Source organism: Eucyclogobius newberryi, unplaced genomic scaffold, assembly GCF_026437365.1.
Source record: "Eucyclogobius newberryi isolate DKJ021-1_F unplaced genomic scaffold, fEucNew1.0.hap1 SCAF_559, whole genome shotgun sequence".
NCBI lineage: Eukaryota > Metazoa > Chordata > Actinopteri > Gobiiformes > Gobiidae > Eucyclogobius > Eucyclogobius newberryi.
Genome location: NW_027316233.1, coordinates 18,153 through 38,293, shown reverse-complemented (window position 1 = coordinate 38,293; position 20,141 = coordinate 18,153). Strand labels below are relative to the sequence as shown.

At 42.1% G+C, this 20,141-nt stretch overlaps 1 protein-coding gene across 2 annotated transcripts; it reads left to right on the top strand.

Moving 5' to 3' along the window:
- The first annotated feature begins 419 nt into the window (after positions 1 to 419).
- Positions 420 to 18,832, top strand: LOC140383815 (epidermal growth factor receptor substrate 15-like 1). Of its 2 annotated transcripts, XM_072466012.1 has the most exons (10): positions 420 to 585; positions 1,373 to 1,570; positions 2,013 to 2,177; positions 3,417 to 3,549; positions 3,824 to 3,963; positions 4,955 to 5,015; positions 8,261 to 8,343; positions 9,207 to 9,261; positions 14,547 to 14,623; positions 18,656 to 18,832. In XM_072466012.1, exons 1-10 carry the CDS (start codon positions 427 to 429, stop codon positions 18,806 to 18,808), a joined length of 1,224 nt encoding a protein of 407 aa, XP_072322113.1. In that variant the 5' UTR covers positions 420 to 426; the 3' UTR covers positions 18,809 to 18,832. The 2 variants fall into 2 exon arrangements, with proteins under 2 accessions (XP_072322113.1, XP_072322114.1); XM_072466013.1 differs by lacking the exon at positions 14,547 to 14,623.
- The last annotated feature ends 1,309 nt before the right edge of the window (positions 18,833 to 20,141 follow it).

Below are 20,141 nucleotides of genomic sequence, written 5' to 3'. Positions count from 1 at the left end.
AAACCATTCACAATCAAACACTGACCATTATTCTTAATCATAGGATTTTCAGAACAAAAACTAGACCGCCCCCCCCAAAGCTTAGTCAATCCTAACACTGCTTACTCCTGGATTTGCGAAACATAAAAGATGCCGACAACGTGCAGCGGTCTCATTTTAATGCATCTTTACCTTTTATGTAAAACACTTTGAGTTACTTTGTGTATGAATTGAGTTCGACAAATAAACTTGCCTTGTGTGGCTTCTGCTCAATGTGAGGAGAAAGGAAGTTTACTCATTACTCAAGTATGAGTTCTGTTAATTCACTCAAAGTCAGAAAACTACTCTCAAAAAACAGTGTCTTCAAAAAAGGACTCCAGTAAATGTAGCTGAGTACTCTGAACATAAAGTTATCAGCATGACATAAGGATGTGTTGTGTTCAGGACATGCAGGGCGACTTTGAGCGAGAGAGCGTTGGACTGCAGGACCTGGAGACGCAGAAGCAGAACGCCCACAGTCGGCTGGAGGAGATGGAGCAGCAGCGCGCGAAGCTGGAGGGAATGCTCAATGACGTCAAACAGAAGTGCCAAGAAGAGAGCCAGATGGTCAGAAAGCTCCCTAATAAAAATAACATGTTTATAGCAAAGTTTCCCTTCAGGTGCCATGGTAATGCACATGTGGACTCAATTTAACCAAGGGCCGTGCTCAAAAACACGTGTTCCCACATTTTACATGTGGAGCGAGTTAGAGGGCTGGACATAATCAGAAAAATGACATTATGTTTACATGAATGCATCTGCGATGAGCGATGGCAAAAAGATGGAATGAATGGAATCGACTAAGATGAGCTCCATTTTTAACATGTGTTTTACTGAGCAACCATAAACAATAACATCTTTTTTTTATTGAAATTGAAATGTGATACTTTCTTCATTATTCCGAGTATTCTGCCACTGCAGTGCAAACAGATGTGTTTTGAAGAGAATAGTGCAGATATTGACACTTTGAAAATACGGCGCGATACGCTGCTCCTAAGTGGCAGAGTGTGATCATATTGGATTTCTATATTGAGCGCCACATTTTTTAAGTACTTTTTGCTAGCGCCGTAACGGCGCTGTCCCACCGCCATCCTCAAGCCTCAGCCTAGTGAAAACAAAGTTGCCGGAGGATACACCTCTCTTGAAGGTATTTTTGAGCAATAAAAACATCTGCTCTGAAGTTCAATGCCATACTGAGGAACATTCCAGGCAAAGCAGCACTGTCTCCATGGACACTACTGTGGCAGACTCTCCATGAGAGAAGATGCATGATGCACCTTTAAGTGGCCATGAGGAACTTGCAGCCAAACTACATTTTGTGAAACTTTACCCTCATTATGAATCTTTTGTCCAGATCTCGTCCCTTCAGACCCAAATCCGTTCTCAAGAGAGCGACATGCGCAGCCAGGAGGACAGCATGTCCCAGACAAAAGCAGAGCTGAACCGGCTGCAGGACGAGGAGACTCGACTGGAGCAGAATCTGATGTCGGGACGTGTGCAACTGGACGGCATCGTCAAGTCCATGAACACCACCCACGATGAACTCAACCAGGTCCATTTTTTTAATTATACTTTGGAACTGGTTATCACACATGCTTTTACATTAGATACATGAATATTAGTCTCCTGGCGAGTTCATTTTTAAATTGTACATTATTGTATTGTTAATTCAATAATTAAATATAACACAACATCATACTTTCTGTCTATTACTTGTGGTCCATACAAGTAACTAAGTATATCCTTCTACAAAGCCTATCCCCATGAAGATGTTATTGCTTTGCCAAAATATTCAGCATTATGGCTTTGAATGTATGTATCTCCATGGTGACTGGGTGACATTGTAATTGGCTTGGTGATATATCTGTCAAGTTCTTTTCGAGCAATAAAAAAGAACATCTTTAGCAGACCCATCACCAAAAAAGTTGCATAGTGCCTCTTTAATATAAAAGCTACAGACTGAATAGTTGACCATCTGTGCATTTGTGTTGCAGGCTCGCACCAAACTGTCAATGATCCAGGAAAACCAAAAGGAGGTGTCTAAGACCATAGAGCAGTACAACAGCGCGCTAAAGGAGCTCAACGGAGGAAACTACAAAGACTTTGAGGACGTCAGTGATGGATTTGCTGAGAAGGAAAACAGAGGATTTGTGAGTGTGGTGAGTAAAGTCTGCATAATATATGAAAACATCATAAACATAAGATAAGCTAATCCTTTATTGTCCTGGTAATTTGTCCTGGTACAGGGCCACTTTAACACACAACATCACCAACCACCAATTCATGATGGCAAATAAACTATGCCTTAATATATTTTTAACAATAATGTATACAAGGCAAGACAAAGTCTTCCCTTCATAACAGTTTTGTATGTACAACATTCAAATATAAATGGGTCCACCACCTGCAGATCTGTAGAGAAGTGAGGCCTCTATATTAGGAATGCATGTTTTTCAAGGTATTTTGAGCAATAATAAATACAGGGAGTGTAGGTTTTACTGCCATGTTGTGAAACACTAACTTGACTCACACAGTTTGATATGTGTATCACTCTGAACTGAGTTCTACAATTTATCAATCTGGAAAGGCTCTTGCCAAAAGCGGTCGGGAAAAGTCTTGACGTCATGACGAATCTGATTGGTCAAAGGAGCGTCACAACAGGAACAAGCCAAGAAATCAATCTGTTGTTAAATCCAGTCCGAGAAAAGCACAGACTTCTTCCCCATCCTCAAATACTCCAGGCTCTAAATCTGCTAAAATAGGCTGAAGTACGTCTGTTGGCGTCACCGTGTTTGTTTGTCCTTTTCACATCCAGCCAGATGGATTCTCAAGAGTTTGTGAAACAAATATCGTGAGAATTCTTCTGGCTTGCCAGGTTAATTAAACAAGCAGTGCCAGAACAATACAATTAAAAAAATAATCAAGTTATTTAGTGCACCTTTTGATACAAAGCCTTATCTGACCTGTCAATGCCAGATCGTCAGAATGAATGGGAGATCTTCTGTTACTCTGCCCCAGCTTACCACCAGCAAGTGTGGAGTGAATGAATAATGAGTGTCCAAAAAGTGATATATATAAAAACATTGTTATTATTATTTAAATTTCAAATAAATATAACTTTTTCTTCTAATAAGACGATGGAATTCAAGCAAGAGCCTATTTACCTGATGTGTTTCTGCGGCGGGACTTCGACCTTTCTCTGATGAAAGCAAAAGTCCTGCAGCTGAAACATGTCGGGTATATACACTATCATCTTATCAGAAGAAAAAGTTACATTTATTTGAAAAAGAAGATGGAATGAATTTTCCAATAATAAAAATAACAGCTTCTAGTGTCAGTCTATTTTAGAAGAAATACATTTTTTGCACTGAATAAACATTTTTCCCTTCTTCAAACAGAATAGCTCTTTGAAATCCAGGATAGCCATGTTCAACACCAGCGGTGGCAGCAGCAGCAGCAGCAGCCCCCTCAAAGACCCTCCACCTGATCCTTTCCAGACAGAAGACCCCTTCAAGTCCACCCTCTTAGACGGTACGTGCCATTTACCCTCTGCCCTGTCCACTGCTGCTGACTAATCCTCACATTTCTGACTAAGCATTTCCCAAAGCTAACCCACTGAGGCTTCCCACTTATTATGAATGGAAATGTTTGTTGTTATTTTCCAGTCCGTTTGCATTTATATGATGGAAAAGTACAATAAAGTAAGGATTAAGTGGTGTTAACGTCTTAAGATGATTCCTGGACACGTCGCTAGTGGCTCACGGCTACACACTGTCCTCTCTGTCCTGTTTTTTGTTTTTTTTAGACCCATTTGGCGGAGATCCTTTTAAAGAGAGTTATAGCTTCAGAGGCGCCGCTTCTGAAGACTTCTTTAAGAGGTCGAATAAGTCCGACCCCTTTGCGTTCGCGGACCCCTTCGGTCGAAAGCCCACGCCACCAGCTAAGGTACTGCTAAGCCTTTTGAACAGCAAGTGGAAAAACAAACCTCACTTGTACCAATAATGACAGCAGTGAAAGTGTTATATTTAAGATAGTTTCAAATACTCTTTTAATCATATGGTGGTACACATAATAACTCTGGTCTAATTTAGAAGCATTGCAATTGCGATTAGTTTTGCTGTGTATTTTTATTTATTAGGTCAATGTTGACATTTTAATTGCGTTTATGAGAATTGAACAAAAAGACTGAAATATGTAGTGTTTGTACACATCTAAACTACAGGGTTAGCCTTTTTTTTTTTTCAGATATCCATCAGATATGATGGGATATTTTGTCATTTCTGTAGCAGGGGACGCCACTAGGCCAACTAACAGGTCAGATCTGTGGAGGCGCATCCCCGCTCACAGTTTCAATGCATTTTTTCAGCTGTAAAAACATGTAAATTAACAAGTGAACATGTTTTACGGGGGAACGTTCCAGGTCAAAGCATGTGGCGGGCGGGTCTATGTTCCATAGTGCACCTTTAACTGTCAATTTCCACATTAGACCACTTGTTTGGCCTCATTTTATACTTTTCTAAAAACGTATTATACTATATTTACTGTATGTATTTATCTTACGGAAATGGCCAATGCTAGAATTTCCTATTGGGGCTGAATAAATGTAATTCTAATTTTGGTTATAATTCAGATTTTCCAGTCATTGTAAATTCCAACTTTGGGAGACTGATGCCAATATTTATCAGATTACTGTGTTAAAAGAGTATTCCTTCTACTTTTAACTCAATTACAGTGTACTTTTGACGAATAAGCCTCTATTTACTATCTATTATCTATTTACTACACAAAACACATTAGCATTACATAGGATAGAATAGATATTATGACCAATAGCATTATCAATGATGGCAAGCAAATGCTAATAAGAGTGTTTTTGTTTTGTTGTAAATACTCTCTTTTGTGTAGCCTGCGTTTACATGTATATTGTCATTTTCAGCCGGGTTCCTTCAGCAGCAGCGATTCATTCACATCAAACAGCTCCAGAGCAAAGGACTCAGGTATTAACGCTGTCAAACGCTTCATGTGGTGATGGTGAAAAGAAACACACAGATCATGGGGGGATTAGCCTGACCTTTAGGCTTTGACTTTATTTTAGCTAAAGATCTCTATAGGGCCCTGCAACACAACTGTGCCTGTAGTCAAAGTAGTTCTAGTACTCTGAGGTTAATCACCCCTCTTTGTTATGTTTTCACTGTAAAAGATGCAAATGAGCAATACTATTTTTATTTGAACAAACATTCATTCTTTATGAAAAGCACATTATGTAACTTTCTGTAGATGGAAAGTCTTTATAAAGTGTTTATAACCATACCTTGGAACAGTCTTCATGCACATACACAAGTCTTTCCATACTAAAGTCGTGTTTCCATGGAAACAGTTGGGTGGAGCCTCTTCCTGGCCATAAGAGTACATTTTGTGGACTTTTTATACATTTTTAGTGTAATAAGCCATCCAACAAAACAAAAACGTGCATTTGTTTTTTTGGATAAAAGGTGAATATAAATCTAATTTGATATGGTAATGTTAAGGCTTTATTGGGTAATCATTTGCCACAGACTAGTTCAATGTTTATCCAGCTGCATTTCATTTTCAATCTTTATCCATTTGTTTTGTTCCCTGGAAACCAAATCACAAATCATTGTTTAGTACAAAAGGCAATATTGTCCTAATCACGGGACTCACATTAATGACTTTAGATAACTTTGAAAGTTTAACAAAAGATTGAAATTGAAGAGTTAATGTGGTGTATGGCCTTAATGGACACATTATGGCTCTGTATCTAGAAGACTATAAATTTATCATACTCCATATACAGTAGAAGACTATATGTATCATACTCCATATACAGTAGAAGACTATGTATCATACTCCATATACAGTAGAAGACTATCATACTACATATACAGTAAAAGACTATATGAATCATACTCCATATACAGTAGAATACTATGTATCATACTCCATATACAGTAGAAGACTATCTATCATGTAGCTGGTAGAGCTGTAGGTTCAGTTAAGGTCTTTCATGGAACAAAAGCCTACTATTTCCTTCTTTCCAGTATGTTGTATAGTCATCTTAACACTTAATACAAACTGGATTATTTTTCCCAGCCTGTGACTTTGGAGTTTTGGAGGTGACGGAACAGTCAGTTGTGCAACTTTTCTCAAAGAGCTTTTTATTGCTGCTCTGGGTGACGTCTTGGATCTAAATTATAATTTGGGGGCATGAGGGGCAAACAATTTTTAACTTTCTGTGGCTTCAACTTTTCCTGTGGTTTCCTGTGACCTATTTTTATACCCAGTACCTACGCATTTAACCAAACTATAAATACCCCGCCCCCCACCGCCACCACAAGTGCTCGTTTTAGGGAAAAAACAGGAGATGTGCAGGAGCCAAGCATAACAGAAAGTGTGTGTGAGTGTGGGGCTTGTACAAGACACTGGCATATATTTAACTGGTTCATTTTGGATATAACTGACTACAACTAATATTTTAGTCTTAAAGGACCTACATTTAATTGGTCTTATGAAATCAAAGAGTAAATGGAGTGTGAATATGGCAAAAGTTGACTAAAACCAGAGTGAAACCTACCAGCTATGCAAGGTGTGATCAAATCCAAACCAGACCAAATTTAAATGAATCAAGCACAAATTCCAGTGAAAATAAGGAATAACGGCGTTCCCACTCATCCTGGAAATCCCTGGAAAATAACTTGTCTCATTTCCAGACAAAAAGGGATAAAAGTTTCGTGGAGTTGTAGAAACACAAATGAAAACGCTGCAAAATGTACCTCAAACCCCCTTTGACCTTATGACCCTGTTTGCTACACATGACCTGGGTTTAGATTATATCTTTCATACTTTACGTTATTCACCGTATTCCAGAAGCCTGTCTGAGCGCCGCCATCGGAAGAAGGGTTACGTCAATCCTTCTTCCGGTTTTATTAGTTAAGTTAACATAAGGCTGCCGACCTCCAGATAGAATAAGTTCTACTCAAACACAAAGTGGTGGGAATCGGGGGAATTGTCGACTTGTTGGTCACGTGAACATTGGACATTTTTACTCAAATCAATCTACTTTAGAGCATGTTTTATCCTCGAGACGTTTCCCTCGTTCTCCACTTAAATTAATGGTGTTCCCGCTCGACCGGAAGTGCCATTACAGCGGAAATTCCGATCCGTGGCAACAAGACGCAAAAGTGGGCGGGGCGGAATAAGGTCAATACCACTTTTGGCTATTTTCAAATCAAACTTATTCATGTAAATTTACAGTTTCTCTTGTGTAGTGTATTATAAATTTCTCTTCATTGTGGAATTGAGTTTGGCCTTAAACATCTTTTTAGTTCAGATGTAGAAATTGAGGTATTTGTCAACGCTGTAATTAAAAATACCTTATACAAACCATAAACCAGTAGAGACCCTTTCCTTAAGCAAACACGACTATTTAGGACTATTAGTATCAGCGTTGTCATCTTTTAATCTTTTAATGCATGAATCGATCCTGACAACAAACACCTAATAATAAGCACTTATTTTCTGGACTTAACGCGATACCCAACAATTCGATCTGTACGTTTCTACCAAATCGATCCAAAGACGATTCAAACTAGGATTTAAAACCGTCTCTAAACATGTACGTGAACTGTCAAAGACCTCGCCCGTGACCAGCAGAGAAATCCCGCGCGCTACAGGTCGAGAGCCGCTGACCACCCGCTTTCACGGCGAGGGGAAGTTGTTTTAAGGCGGACTGACGGAACACACCTCCGCGCCGCGCACATAGGGCCGACTGTAGCCGCGCGCGTAGAAGAAAAACAGCGCGGCGGCGGCTGTGAATGGGCCCTTTTGTAGCGCCCCGTCCGACGACAAACATATTCTGTTACAATGTTTTGTTTTTCCACTGTAGCCATCGCTCCGGTTCTTCATTAACTCTTGCATACTTGCTCTGGTCCCAAACAGCAGAGCCACAGTACAGCCCACCGACTGACACCTTTAATTAGCTGATTGGCCGCATACGTCACAAAGACCCCGACTCGCATTGCTTTTCCCTTTTCCCCGTTTGCCAGAATGTCACGGAAAATGAAACGGTCACGCCACATTGCCCTCGTCCTGAAATAGTTTTGAGTCATAAAGCGCTACTTCATTAGATTTTTTTTTTTTTAATTTTTTTTTTTTACAAGGTCTTTCCACAAACACGTTCAAATGTTTCCAAACTCACCGGCGTTCCCTGTGTCTTTTTTCCCAGACGTGTTCGGGACAATGGACCCCTTTGCGGGCAACGCGTTCGGGAGTAAAGGAGGATTTGCAGATTTCAGTCAAATGCCAAAGGTAAGCTCCAGACGTGACTTTAGATTCCATAAAGCTTTCTTTTTTCACTCATAGAAACTGAATGAGGACCTGCACCAAACCTTCAATTCCCAGTTCTCTATTAACAATTTGGTCGCATTATTTCATGTCCTCTGCGCTTTAATTTGTTACGTTTTGAGAGATGTCTGAGCGAACGTAATCCTGTCTCCATGGAGATGCTATTGCTTTGCCTAGAATGTTCCACTGTACGGCAATAAACCTATCAGTCTGGGTGTGGACGTTTTTATTGCTTGAAAAAAGTACTGAAGAAACTTTTTAAAACTTTTTTTTTACCTGTAACTTGGTTGGAGAAGCTAAATGAAAGAAATGGGGCAAGATCACGCCTAGTGTCACGAGACGAGATGTTTTTTCCACGTGTTTACACTTGCCACGGACAAACAGTTCTTTAACTTTGCCTAGTTCCACCTTCTAAAAATCTGTAGTTTACAAAAGCAGATACAGAATGATGACGGTAAAAATAAAATGAGACAAAACTAGTAATTATATCATGTTTTCATCTTGTTGTTATTGCGTCTCGTCCCCTATTTAATGCCATACTGTGCAACATCCCTGTTAAAGCAATTGCATCTCCATGGAGCAACCATCATGTGAATCTAAACATTATAGTTGCAATCAGAAGGTAAGATGGTGACTTTAGTGCAAGTTGTGCAAATCATGTTGAAATGTACTTGTCACTTACATCACAAGAGTTGCCACACAACACTATAATTTTACCTACGGCTTTAACCAATGCCACTGTTCTGACATTTCACACGTTACTGCATCAGGCTGTAAACTCAAATGAAAGTCATGTGCTGCTAAAACCATTTTGTCTTTTGAAACAGAAGTCAGAAAACCCAGCAGTTGCAAAGAAGTCTGTTCGCCCTGCGCCTCCCTATGGTAAGACCCCCGTGCATCTGTGTGGCCTCTGTTCTTTTTATAAAGTACCGTTTTTAAATAAGAAGTTTAATAAGGAGCACTGTTATATTTGCTCCCAGCGCCGCTCAAATATGATCTTCTTAGGTGCTTATTTTTAATTGACTGTTATTCTACCAAAGATATTTCGGTGCCCTGGGACTTTAGCTCAAAATAAGAGCAGCTTCCCTTTTGTGCGCTGAGGGTGCAAAGAGAAAGTCGTTCCTCCTTTTGAACTTGTAAACAGGAAAGCAGTTGGTAGAGATGCAGTGCAACGGCAAGTTCAAAGTGTTGTGACCTTTTAGAGGAGAAAACACAGAGACAAATCAACATCTAAAACATGGGAACAAGCCGTGGAAACGGGGCTAAAAATAAAGCTTGGGATGTGGATGTTTGCCACTAATAAGGAAGGTCCCAACGCCGTTCCTTTAGTCTCGAATCAGGACGGAGGTTAAAATATTGAAAAGGTCCTTGTACAGTTAAAAAGGTTTATTTATTTTTGTTTATCAAGTAGATTATCAAAGGACTACATTTTAGGGCTGCACTTTATATTGCAAATTATAGATGGAGAGATAATAAGAGGTTTGTTTTTTTGAGGTTTTTTATAAGTTTTTTTTTTTTTTTTTATTTCAGTTATTTTTATAAGTTTTTTATAATGTTTTTAAAGTTTTTTATGATAGTTTTTTAAATAGTTTTTTTTATGAGTTTTTTTAATACATTTTTTAAATAGTTTTTTTTATAAGGGTTTTTAATAAATTATCAGTTTTTAGGCCCTAGCGCCACAAGCTGGCGAGAGGCCTATTAATCTCGTAAGGCCGTGCGAAGCACGGCTGCGAAAGTGCGCACGTAGTGCGCACGAAATCGAGCGCGAAGCGCTCGCCCACTTCCAAACACTCACTAACGCACTCCTTCACTCATGCACGCCCCGTGCATACTAATTAGTAGTAGGAAAATGGAACATTACCGTTGTAAACGGGTAATGTTCAGGAAGTGTACTTTTGCACGTTCCCGTGCAAAATTGCGCACTAAACGAGCACTTCGCGGTCGTCATCTCAATGTAAAGCACTCATTTGCGCTAAGTACCTCACGAATACGTTCCCCATCTCTTGCATGTTCCGTGCATATAAGCATGTAATGCAAAAAATGAACATTATTACTGTATAGAGGGCCAAAAACACAAAGTGGGCGGAGCCCACTCAAAATTAACAAAAGTACCCGTCAGTGACCAGGGACCCACACCATGAGGTAGGAAAGCGCGAGCGCTTTCCGAAAATGTATAGTTTATGATATTTGGAAAATGGGAAACATTGTTTTCGTATCGGAATATTATTCTTTCTTTCTTTCTTTCTTCTTCTCGGGACCAACCCCCCTATTTTTCACCCAGTGAACATTGACGAAAAGTCACAAAAATTTGCACACCTCTAAAAATCGTGCCTCTCTACATTCTGGCTATTTCCCTTTTCTAAAATAAAAAAATTGCCGCGTCAGCGCCCCCAAATGTACCAAAAATGCATTGAGAGATGGGAAATGACCCAAAAAAAATCTGATCGTAGAATCATGAAATTTGGCGCAGAGGTAGATGGTGACAAGAGAAGTAAAAAATATTATTACGGCAACGCCGTCCGCCCAACCAAATGTCGGCCATATTACTTCAAAAATGGCTAAACATGACTTCGGAGTTTTTCCAAACGTCGTACTTTTACGAACTCCTCCCAGGGCGTTGGCCCTAAAAAGCTGAAATTTGGTGAAAATGCTACTGAGGAGTGGGACATCAAAAGTTATCCAAATTACATTGATACCTGTCACGGTCTCTGTGCGGCAAAGCCGCAAACTGTAGCAAGAATTTCAGAAATCTCCCAAATTTAACATTTCTGCCGTTTGCGCAGATAAAGTCCGAATTGCGTCAAATTAGAATCAGTTGTTAAACTCTTTGCCCTAAACCTACTTGAAGTGAAATAAATTAATTTGGAGCCACAGCGCCCCCTACAGATTTTATATGGAGGTTAAATATTTAGTTTTGCGAAATTATATGAAATTTGACACACAACTCAATGTTAGCATCCCCATCAAAAAGGTCAATGAGACCCATGTCATAATTGTTATGGCTTTGCCGTAACGATGACCGAAACCTTCCATGTTATTCCAATGGGGAAATCGCCAGAACATGTTTACACTTTAGACTTTCACAAACTCCTCTTAGGGCGTTAGACATATTAACCTGAAATTTGGTGAGACTCATCTTCAGGGGTGGACCATCAAAAGTTATCCACATTTTTATTCAAAGAGTCACGGTGTCTGTGCGGCAAAGCCCCACATTTTGCCAAGAATTCAAAATAAAATTGCTTTTTGATGGTAAAACAAAGGGGAGAAGATGTGACAGCGTCACAGATTCAGCAGTAGGCGTAATAAAAGGACAATTGGGGCGCGTTAGCGCCCCCTCCTCTTGCGGCGTGGCGGCGGCGTAGCGAGGGCCGATCATTGCCGCTTGCGGCTATATTTTTTTATTATTATTATACTTCAGTGCCTAATCCTTTTCTGTACCTAATCTGTGTTGCAACATTTAAATTTCCCCATTGTGGTTCAAATAAAGCTCATCTTATCTTAATGGCACTCCAAAGATTGCAACGTTTGCGTCACAGTTACAAGAATAAGCATATTAAAGGCATCACTTCTTTTTAGTTTAGTTATTCTTTTTTCTCCATATTGTGAAGACGGTTTTTGGGGGGAGAGTTTAAAACACAGCCTTTACCACACTTAACCTCGGCGCCACCTTTTAGCCGGAGTTCATCTTGTCACCCGTGCGCACTCGACTCGTGCCCCACCCTCGGGCCCTGCCACCCGGGTGCCCTTCCGGTGTGACCTGGAGCTGCTCTGTAAGCAGAAGCCGCAGCGTGAGAAAGTCGTGTTCCCCTTCGCACTACCACTCTGAGGTCGAGGTTTACCATCAGCCACCGGGCCACATCCAACGCAGCAGGAAGTGAGAGACAACACTGTGGAGGCTCCGCTTGTTCCACGCACTAAAAAGTGCATTTCTGAAAGTCATAATCAGTGGTTACATGTGGATATCGATCTGTCTGTTATGGGAAATTTGTGTCTGATTTCGATTCCTGTGCAATATTTTATTCACAAATGTCAAAATCACAAGTTGTGTATAGGTTTTAGGTCTATTTAATACAACACATTTAATACAAAACGGCAGCAATGACAGTCAATCATTGTCGTTGTGAATGATAATTAGGTCTCAGTTGATCTGCCTGGATAAATAATAAAGGGGAAGTCAAATAAATATAAAATCCAGAGCAAATTGAGGGTGAATCAGAGTTTCAAAGGAGTTTAATAACGATACTCCTCTGCCGTTTATGGGTCAACGTATTAATCCAGGTCAAATGATGGGTAAAACATTTTAATATTACTATTTGTCCCCCCTGTTGAATGGCTATTGGGGACTATTTACACTACACAACATATACTTATGCAATAACCGTGTGAAATGATGATCGTATTTAACATTTACAGCAGAGAAAATGTTAATGATATAAAGACATCTTGAACTTTTGTCTCTTACAAATCCTGGGCCTATTGAACGTTTACTATGACCTCATCATTTGGGCCGCAACGAATAATAGGAATAATCGTGACTAGACGATAATAACGATGATGAATCGTTTTTTGATCATTTTTATTGTATCTGGACTCTAACACAAATGTCAAAACACCTTTTTAAAACAAAGATGGCGACATTTTTAAATCGAGTTATCAAAAAATAAAGAAAAGTTACACTTTATTCATATATATTTGCTTTCTAGAAGCCTTCAGGCACTATATTTCAGCATTTCTTTGGTAAAAATGTATTGTCAATTTAGTGGTTTAGTCAAGCACTATAATCATTAGTTGCAGCCCTAATCTACAAACTGCTTTTCATTTTCCCATCTTCAAAATTTAAACCTTGTCATAATGCGCAATTGTTTTAAGGCAGAATTAAACCGACCACAATCGCTCAGACTCGTCGTAGTTTACACGACAGTGACGAAGCCAAAGTACAAATCGTCACTAGTAACTTCTTGTAATCGTTTCTGATAAAGAGTCGGTGGCGTTCACAGGATCAATAACAATAACCACATGTAAACGAGGACGGCGCCGATGCAGAGCTCTGCGTCTTCTGGGTGTGTCCCTCTTTCACAGTGACATGAGACAGTGCACGGCTCTGCTTGAGCGCTTGTTACTCTAAATGCGGTTCACACCTCGCTTTTGACCAACATGTCGTTCCCATGGGCACTCGGCGCACCATATGCTCGCGCGGGTTTCCTGTGTAAATTTAGCACATGCAGTAATGCGCTCGAGCTTATTATACCCGTCGGTGCATTTTCCCATGAGACGGAGCTGGCCGCAGATGGGACGTGCGGAGTGGGTATCACAGGGTATTCCCGAGGTCTGAAAAGGTCTTAAAGGTGATTAACTTGATTGGGTGAAATTGAAGGTCTATTGTACTTCTTGGGTGGGTGCAGCGATCTAAGGCCATTTTAATTATTCTAAAATTGCAGATATTACGTGCGCTTGCCGGTATATGTACACGTTAGCAAATATAGGGAGTAAACCATTATTTGTAGAGACTCACAAGGCGCTTCACAGATTAAAACCAACGGCAATAACATACTCACAGGTTAAAACAACAATGTTAAAGTATAATTGTTCTATGTGGACCGCTTTGTGTCCGAAATAAAGTTTTGAAAGGAAATTAAACTAATAGTAATGGCAAGAGAAAGAATCCGAAAAGCCACGTAGATTATATTACATTACCGTATTTTCTGCACTATAAGGCACACTTCAAAGCCTTTCATTTTCTCAAAAAACAACAGTGCGCCTTATAATCCAGTGCGCATTATATATAGATTAATTCTGGTTGCGCTTACTGAACTCAAAGCGGTTTTGTTTCGCTTAATGCGCCTTATATATGAAAAATGATCGAAAATAGAACATTCATTGACAGTGCGCCTTATAGAGCAGAAAATACGGTATCGATATTATGAATGTTGTTTGAGATGTGCTAAACTTGAATATTGGGTGTATCGTTTGGAATAAAAACATGCAGGTTGTAAACTTCCAAAAAGAAAAGCGTATATAGCGCTGCAGTCCTGTCGTCTTTGAAATGATGGACTGAGGTCTAAGTATAAGACAAACTGGATCAATGAGAACCTCAGATGCACTATGGGACATCTCAGCTGTCACTCAGAGAACCCTGCGTCTACTAAAATGTCTTCCTTCTCCGTCAGGTCTGTTCAGTGCACAGCAGAGCGCCCCTCATTCGAGTAACTTATCCAAAGATTTCCCTGTGGCGGGTGCAGAGTTTGTAAGTGCAGCGCGCCGCACCGTTTGTCCGCACATGAGCTGCTGACTTTATCACGCTGTCAAGGCTTCAATGTCCTGTCCATCGCCGAGCGCTGCAGCCTTCCTCGCATTAGACGGAGCTGGTGCAGGGGCCCCAGAGGAAAAGAGCAGTTAGTGTCACAGCAGGGAGTTTATCGCAACGCCAAAACTGTAATAATCAAATCGATTATTTGAATATTTGTGACTGGTTGGCTATAAAAAGTCAGTCGTAGTCGTATTTAGATTTTTAACGGCTTTGCAAATTGACTTAAAGTACAAAAAATAATAAACTATTTCCAATTTTCTTTAATAATACGCTTTTATTTGTCAAGATTCTCTTATCCAGAAGCCTTAAGTCACCATATTTCAACTTTTATTTTGGCGATAGTGTAATTAAAAAGTCTCGATGTACAATAGAAATAACAGTTTGACCAAAAAAATACCAGAAAATGTGTGTAATGTTATCAAAACCAAATTTGATCAATATTTAGAGCAATAATATGTGAACTGTGGCTCATTTTGAAACGTACAAATGTCACGCTCCAGTTTTATTTGTCAATTCTTGCGTCAATTTGATCATTTAAGTTTTGATTTAAGTTTGATTCTTCAAACCGATCTAACCCATGATCATTATCCAAACATACCCAGTGGTTTCTCGGGTGCCCTCGCCAGCCCTCGCCATCGCTTTCCCTCCGCGATTCGCCGCTTCCGAGCACCTGTTTGCATGTCTTCGCCGTAGCGCTCGTCCTGTGTCTGGAGGGTGGAGGGTCTCGTACACTTCCTGTTATCCCGCCTCGCCGTAGGAAGCGGGATTAGGCCGCTCGCTCGCTGAACCTGCCCCGTCAGGTAACGCATCCCGGAGCATTTTTCCACGTCTCCATGTGAAGACACTTAGGCCTGATCCGGCTGTCAGGCGCGGATATGCCTGGAAGCAGCCCATCGCCGCTCCAAATCCCCGTTCAGTCTGCCACGTCCTGACCGCAGGCGGAGTGGATGTTTTGCATGGCAGCTTCTACTGTCTCCTCGTGCCGTTTGACATTGACTTTGTGCGAATGGGCCGTTTGTGTGCTTTTTCTTTGTGTGTGTAGCTCTTTTTATTGTCGTTCTTGTTTCCCCGCCAGGATCCGAGCTCGTCAAGGTAAGACCGTGCGAGGGCGTGGTGTGGTCCGCTTTGAAATCCTTTGCATGTGAACAAGCGTCTGCTCTCTATCATGTGACCAAAATGAATCATAAGCACCGATGCGTTCAATATGTCGGTCATAAAAATTCGTGCACTCCAAAGACGGAATGTGAAAAAAAAAATCAAGGAAATGACAGAACATCACTCTTAAATTTGTCTTTTAATGTTTCTTTCTCGTGCTAAAGAGACATCAGTGTTCACTTAAGCAGGTTTTCTTTAATCCTTTAGTTTCTAGCCTGGTCAGTCTCAAATCAGAACTTTATTTATATATCTGGGCCATTGCAGTAGGCTTTAAACTGCCTGTGTTACATTAGCCACTAACAGGTGTTTAGTCTCCAAAAATACTACTATGAGGATAAAACACGACTTCTAACAGGGTCGCCTCACCGCAGATCTGACCTGTAACTGCGGAACATTCCAGGCAAAGCAATGGCATCTCCACATGGCACAATGTATCATGATCGAATCGAAAAAGCAATTTCAGTTGGTGTCAAAAAAGTATCAAAAAAGTATCAAATGGCAAAAGCTGTAATTATTACATGTTTTATTTATTTTGGTTCTTTGCTAAATACTTTCTTCCGTCTGTGTTCTCATGTGATACTTTTCTTATTTATCAGTTCATATTTTCGTCTTCTCTCAAGCATTAATGCTCCTGGGGCTCCTGGAACAGAATCCTACTTTATGAACGTGTATCGCAAATCTGAATTGTAAATATCTGTCCGAAAAATTGCTTCTCTATTCTATTCATTTATTCATGTTTGTTTGTTTTTTATTTACGAGCCAGAAAACATTCATAGGTTTACATGCAAGCAAATCTATAAAACATCTGAATCGTTGCAAAGATGTTTTGATGAATAGATTACTGTTAATTATACCAACTGTCATTTTGCACTCGACTTACAAACATTACAAGCATTTTCAAAATAAAATGTTCATGATGGTCTTGACTGGCCAGGCTAGCTCTGAGTTCATGTAGTTCACTCTCAGATGACCTCAGTAGAATCAGTCCATCTGGTTCTTGCACATATCAAAAATCATTCTGATATGTTTGCAATCATCCTCGGATTTCAAACGATCCTCTTCCAATCGCATCCACTTCCACGCTCGCGCTTCCGCCAGCGCTCACAGTGTCGTCGTCGCTCACAGTGTCGTCGTCGCTCACAGTGTCGTCGTCGCTCACAGTGTCGTCGTCGCTCACAGTGTCGTCGTCCTTGCTCACAGTGTCGTCGTCCTCGCTCACAGTGTCGTCGTCCTCGCTCAGTGTCGTCGTCCTCGCTCACAGTGTCGTCGTCCTCGCTCACAGTGTCGTCGTCCTCGCTCAGTGTCGTCGTCCTCGCTCACAGTGTTGTCGTCCTCGCTCACAGTGTTGTCGTCGTCGCTCACAGTGTCGTCGTCCTCGCTCACAGTGTAGTCGTCGTCGTCGTCGCTCACAGTGTCGTCTTCGTCGCGCACAGTGTCGTCGTCGTCGCTCACAGTGTCGTCGTCGTCGCTCACAGTGTCGTCGTCGTCGCTCACAGTGTCGTCGTCCTCGCTCAGTGTCGTCGTCGTCCTCGCTCACAGTGTCGTCGTCGCTCACAGTGTCGTCGTCGCTCACAGTGTCGTCGTCGTCGCTCACCGTGTCGTCGTCGTCGCTCAGTGACGTCGTCGTCGCTCACAGTGACGTCGTCGCTCACAGTGTCGTCGTCGTCGCTCAGTGTCGTCGTCGTCGCTCACAGTGTCGTCGTCGTCGCTCACAGTGTCGTCGTCCTCGCTCACAGTGTTGTCCTCCTCGCTCACAGTGTCGTCGTCGCTCAGTGTCGTCGTCGCTCACAGTGTCGTCGTCGTCGCTCACCGTGTCGTCGTCGTCGCTCAGTGACGTCGTCGTCGCTCACAGTGTCGTCGTCGTCGCTCACAGTGTCGTCGTCGTCGCTCACAGTGTCGTCGTCGTCGCTCACAGTGTCGTCGTCGTCGCTCACAGTGTCGTCGTCGCTCACAGTGTCGTCGTCGCTCACAGTGTCGTCGTCGTCGCTCACAGTGTCGTCGTCGTCGCTCACAGTGTCGTCGTCGTCGCTCACAGTGTCGTCGTCGTCGCTCACAGTGTCGTCGTCGCTCACAGTGTCGTCGTCGTCGCTCACAGTGTCGTCGTCGTCGCTCACAGTGTCGTCGTCGTCGCTCACAGTGTCGTCGTCGTCGCTCACAGTGTCGTCGTCGTCGCTCACAGTGTCGTCGTCGTCGCTCACAGTGTCGTCGTCGTCGCTCACAGTGTCGTCGTCGTCGCTCACAGTGTCGTCGTCGGCGCTCACAGTGTCGTCGTCCTCGCTCAGTGTCATCGTCGTCGCTCACAGTGTCGTCGTCGTCGCTCACAGTGTCGTCGTCGTCGCTCACAGTGTCGTCGTCGTCGCTCACAGTGTCGTCGTCGTCGCTCAGTGACGTCGTCGCTCAGTGACGTCGTCGTCGCTCACAGTGACGTCGTCGTCGCTCACAGTGTCGTCGTCGCTCACAGTGTCGTCGTCGTCGCTCACAGTGTCGTCGTCGTCGCTCACAGTGTCGTCGTCGTCGCTCACAGTGTCGTCGTCGTCGCTCACAGTGTCGTCGTCGTCGCTCACAGTGTCGTCGTCGTCGTCGCTCACAGTGTCGTCGTCGTCGTCGCTCACAGTGTCGTCGTCGTCGCTCACAGTGTCGTCGTCGTCGCTCACAGTGTCGTCGTCGTCGCTCACAGTGTCGTCGTCGTCGTCGTCGCTCACAGTGTCGTCGTCGTCGTCGTCGCTCACAGTGTCGTCGTCGTCGCTCACAGTCTCGTCGTCGTCGCTCACAGTGTCGTCGTCGTCGCTCACAGTGTCGTCTTCCTTCTTACAGTTCGGAAATGAGAGCGCTCAGCTGGAGTGGGCCAAGCGCGAGAGCGAGCGCGAGGAGCAGGAGCGACTGAGGAGACTGAGACTCCAGGAGCAGCAGGACCTGGAGCTGGCCCTGGCTCTGAGCAGAGGCGACATCCCCGTCCACAGATCCTGACTTCTCCTCCTTCCGTTCCCCCCGGCGACGCCTCCATCCACTTCCTGCGCTCCTTCACGTCAGACGCGGCTCCTCACAACCATTGGCCCCGTCACCAATTTGCGCAGGAGACCAGTGTTTTCTCCCGCCGTGCCACCAGACTGATGTCAAAGCTCTCCACTTTTAGCTACTCGTTAAGCGCCATCGCTGCCCAAAGTACATGGCAGCCGTAATCAAAGACAGCGTGGAGCCGTCTGATTGGAAAGCTGCCTTCAAAAACACTAGGATTTAAACGCAACCCCACCTACAGCAAACTGCGACTAACACTACAGCGTATGGCCATAATGGGTTGTCGTTACAGTACTGTGCAAAGGGCTCAGGAGGAATGAGAGGCTCTAGAGGACTAAATGTGTGTACGAAACACACTAAATTAGAAAGAAAAACAAGGGAAATGTACGAGAAGAATACTGAAGAACCTGCGTTGAAATGTTGTGCCTGAATCAGGACCTGAATTAACTGGATAATGTTTTAAATTTGAATATAATTTAATCTACTTAAATTGCAGTGGTCTTGATAAAGCTTTTAATTTGTTGAATCACATTTTATATTTATTCTGTTAACAACAACAAAAAAAGACTTTGAGCTACAAATATAGTTTCTTAGTTTGTGTCGAACTCGATCCAAATATTTTTTACCTTTTTTTACAGACATTTTTTAATGAAAATAATATCAGCAATTTTAATCAAATCTTTTTAGTTGAGCATTTTTTAAAGAACACTTTGCACAGTACTGTATATTTCTTAAATAGCTTTCATAATATTATAGTTTTTATTTTTTATTTCTTCAGAAGTATCGAGTGTGTATTCTATGAAGGACTTGTACAATGCACTATGTTTTGATACTTTTCATCATTTGTGCAGAAAACTGTAAACACGAGGATGAGTTGGGAATATATTTTTTTAAACTTAAATATTCAATTGCACCGTGCATGCCTTGACATTTGAAGGTTTTTATTTTCACTTTAGCTGCAGTATGTGCGCTTATCAGGCACGTCATTTTAACCACGCAGACATAATCCGGTCACGTCCATCATTTTGCCTCCAAATTGTCATTTAGCTTGTGAGCGAAGACCGTTTCTGTCCTGATTACACTGTACTTTTGTGAGAAATCTCCAAACGTGTGTAATCGGACGCCAAAAACTTACAATATTTCCAGATCTAAAGAATATTTTGATCACGTTTAAAACCATTTGCAATTACTGAGGTTTGGTTATGACGTGCCTGATTTGTGTCCATTCGAAACATTCTAAACATGTGAAAAAAGGGCTTTGGGAATCCTTTTGTTAGTTCAGTTT

Coding starts and splice junctions, on each gene's coding strand:
- LOC140383815 (XM_072466012.1), top strand. CDS start 427: ATGCAGGGCGACTTTGAGCGAGAGAGCGTTGGACTGCAGGACCTGGAG. Junction 3,964..4,954: donor AGCCCACGCCACCAGCTAAG/GTACTGCTAAGC, acceptor TGTCATTTTCAG/CCGGGTTCCTTCAGCAGCAG. Junction 9,262..14,546: donor TCGCCCTGCGCCTCCCTATG/GTAAGACCCCCG, acceptor CTTCTCCGTCAG/GTCTGTTCAGTGCACAGCAG.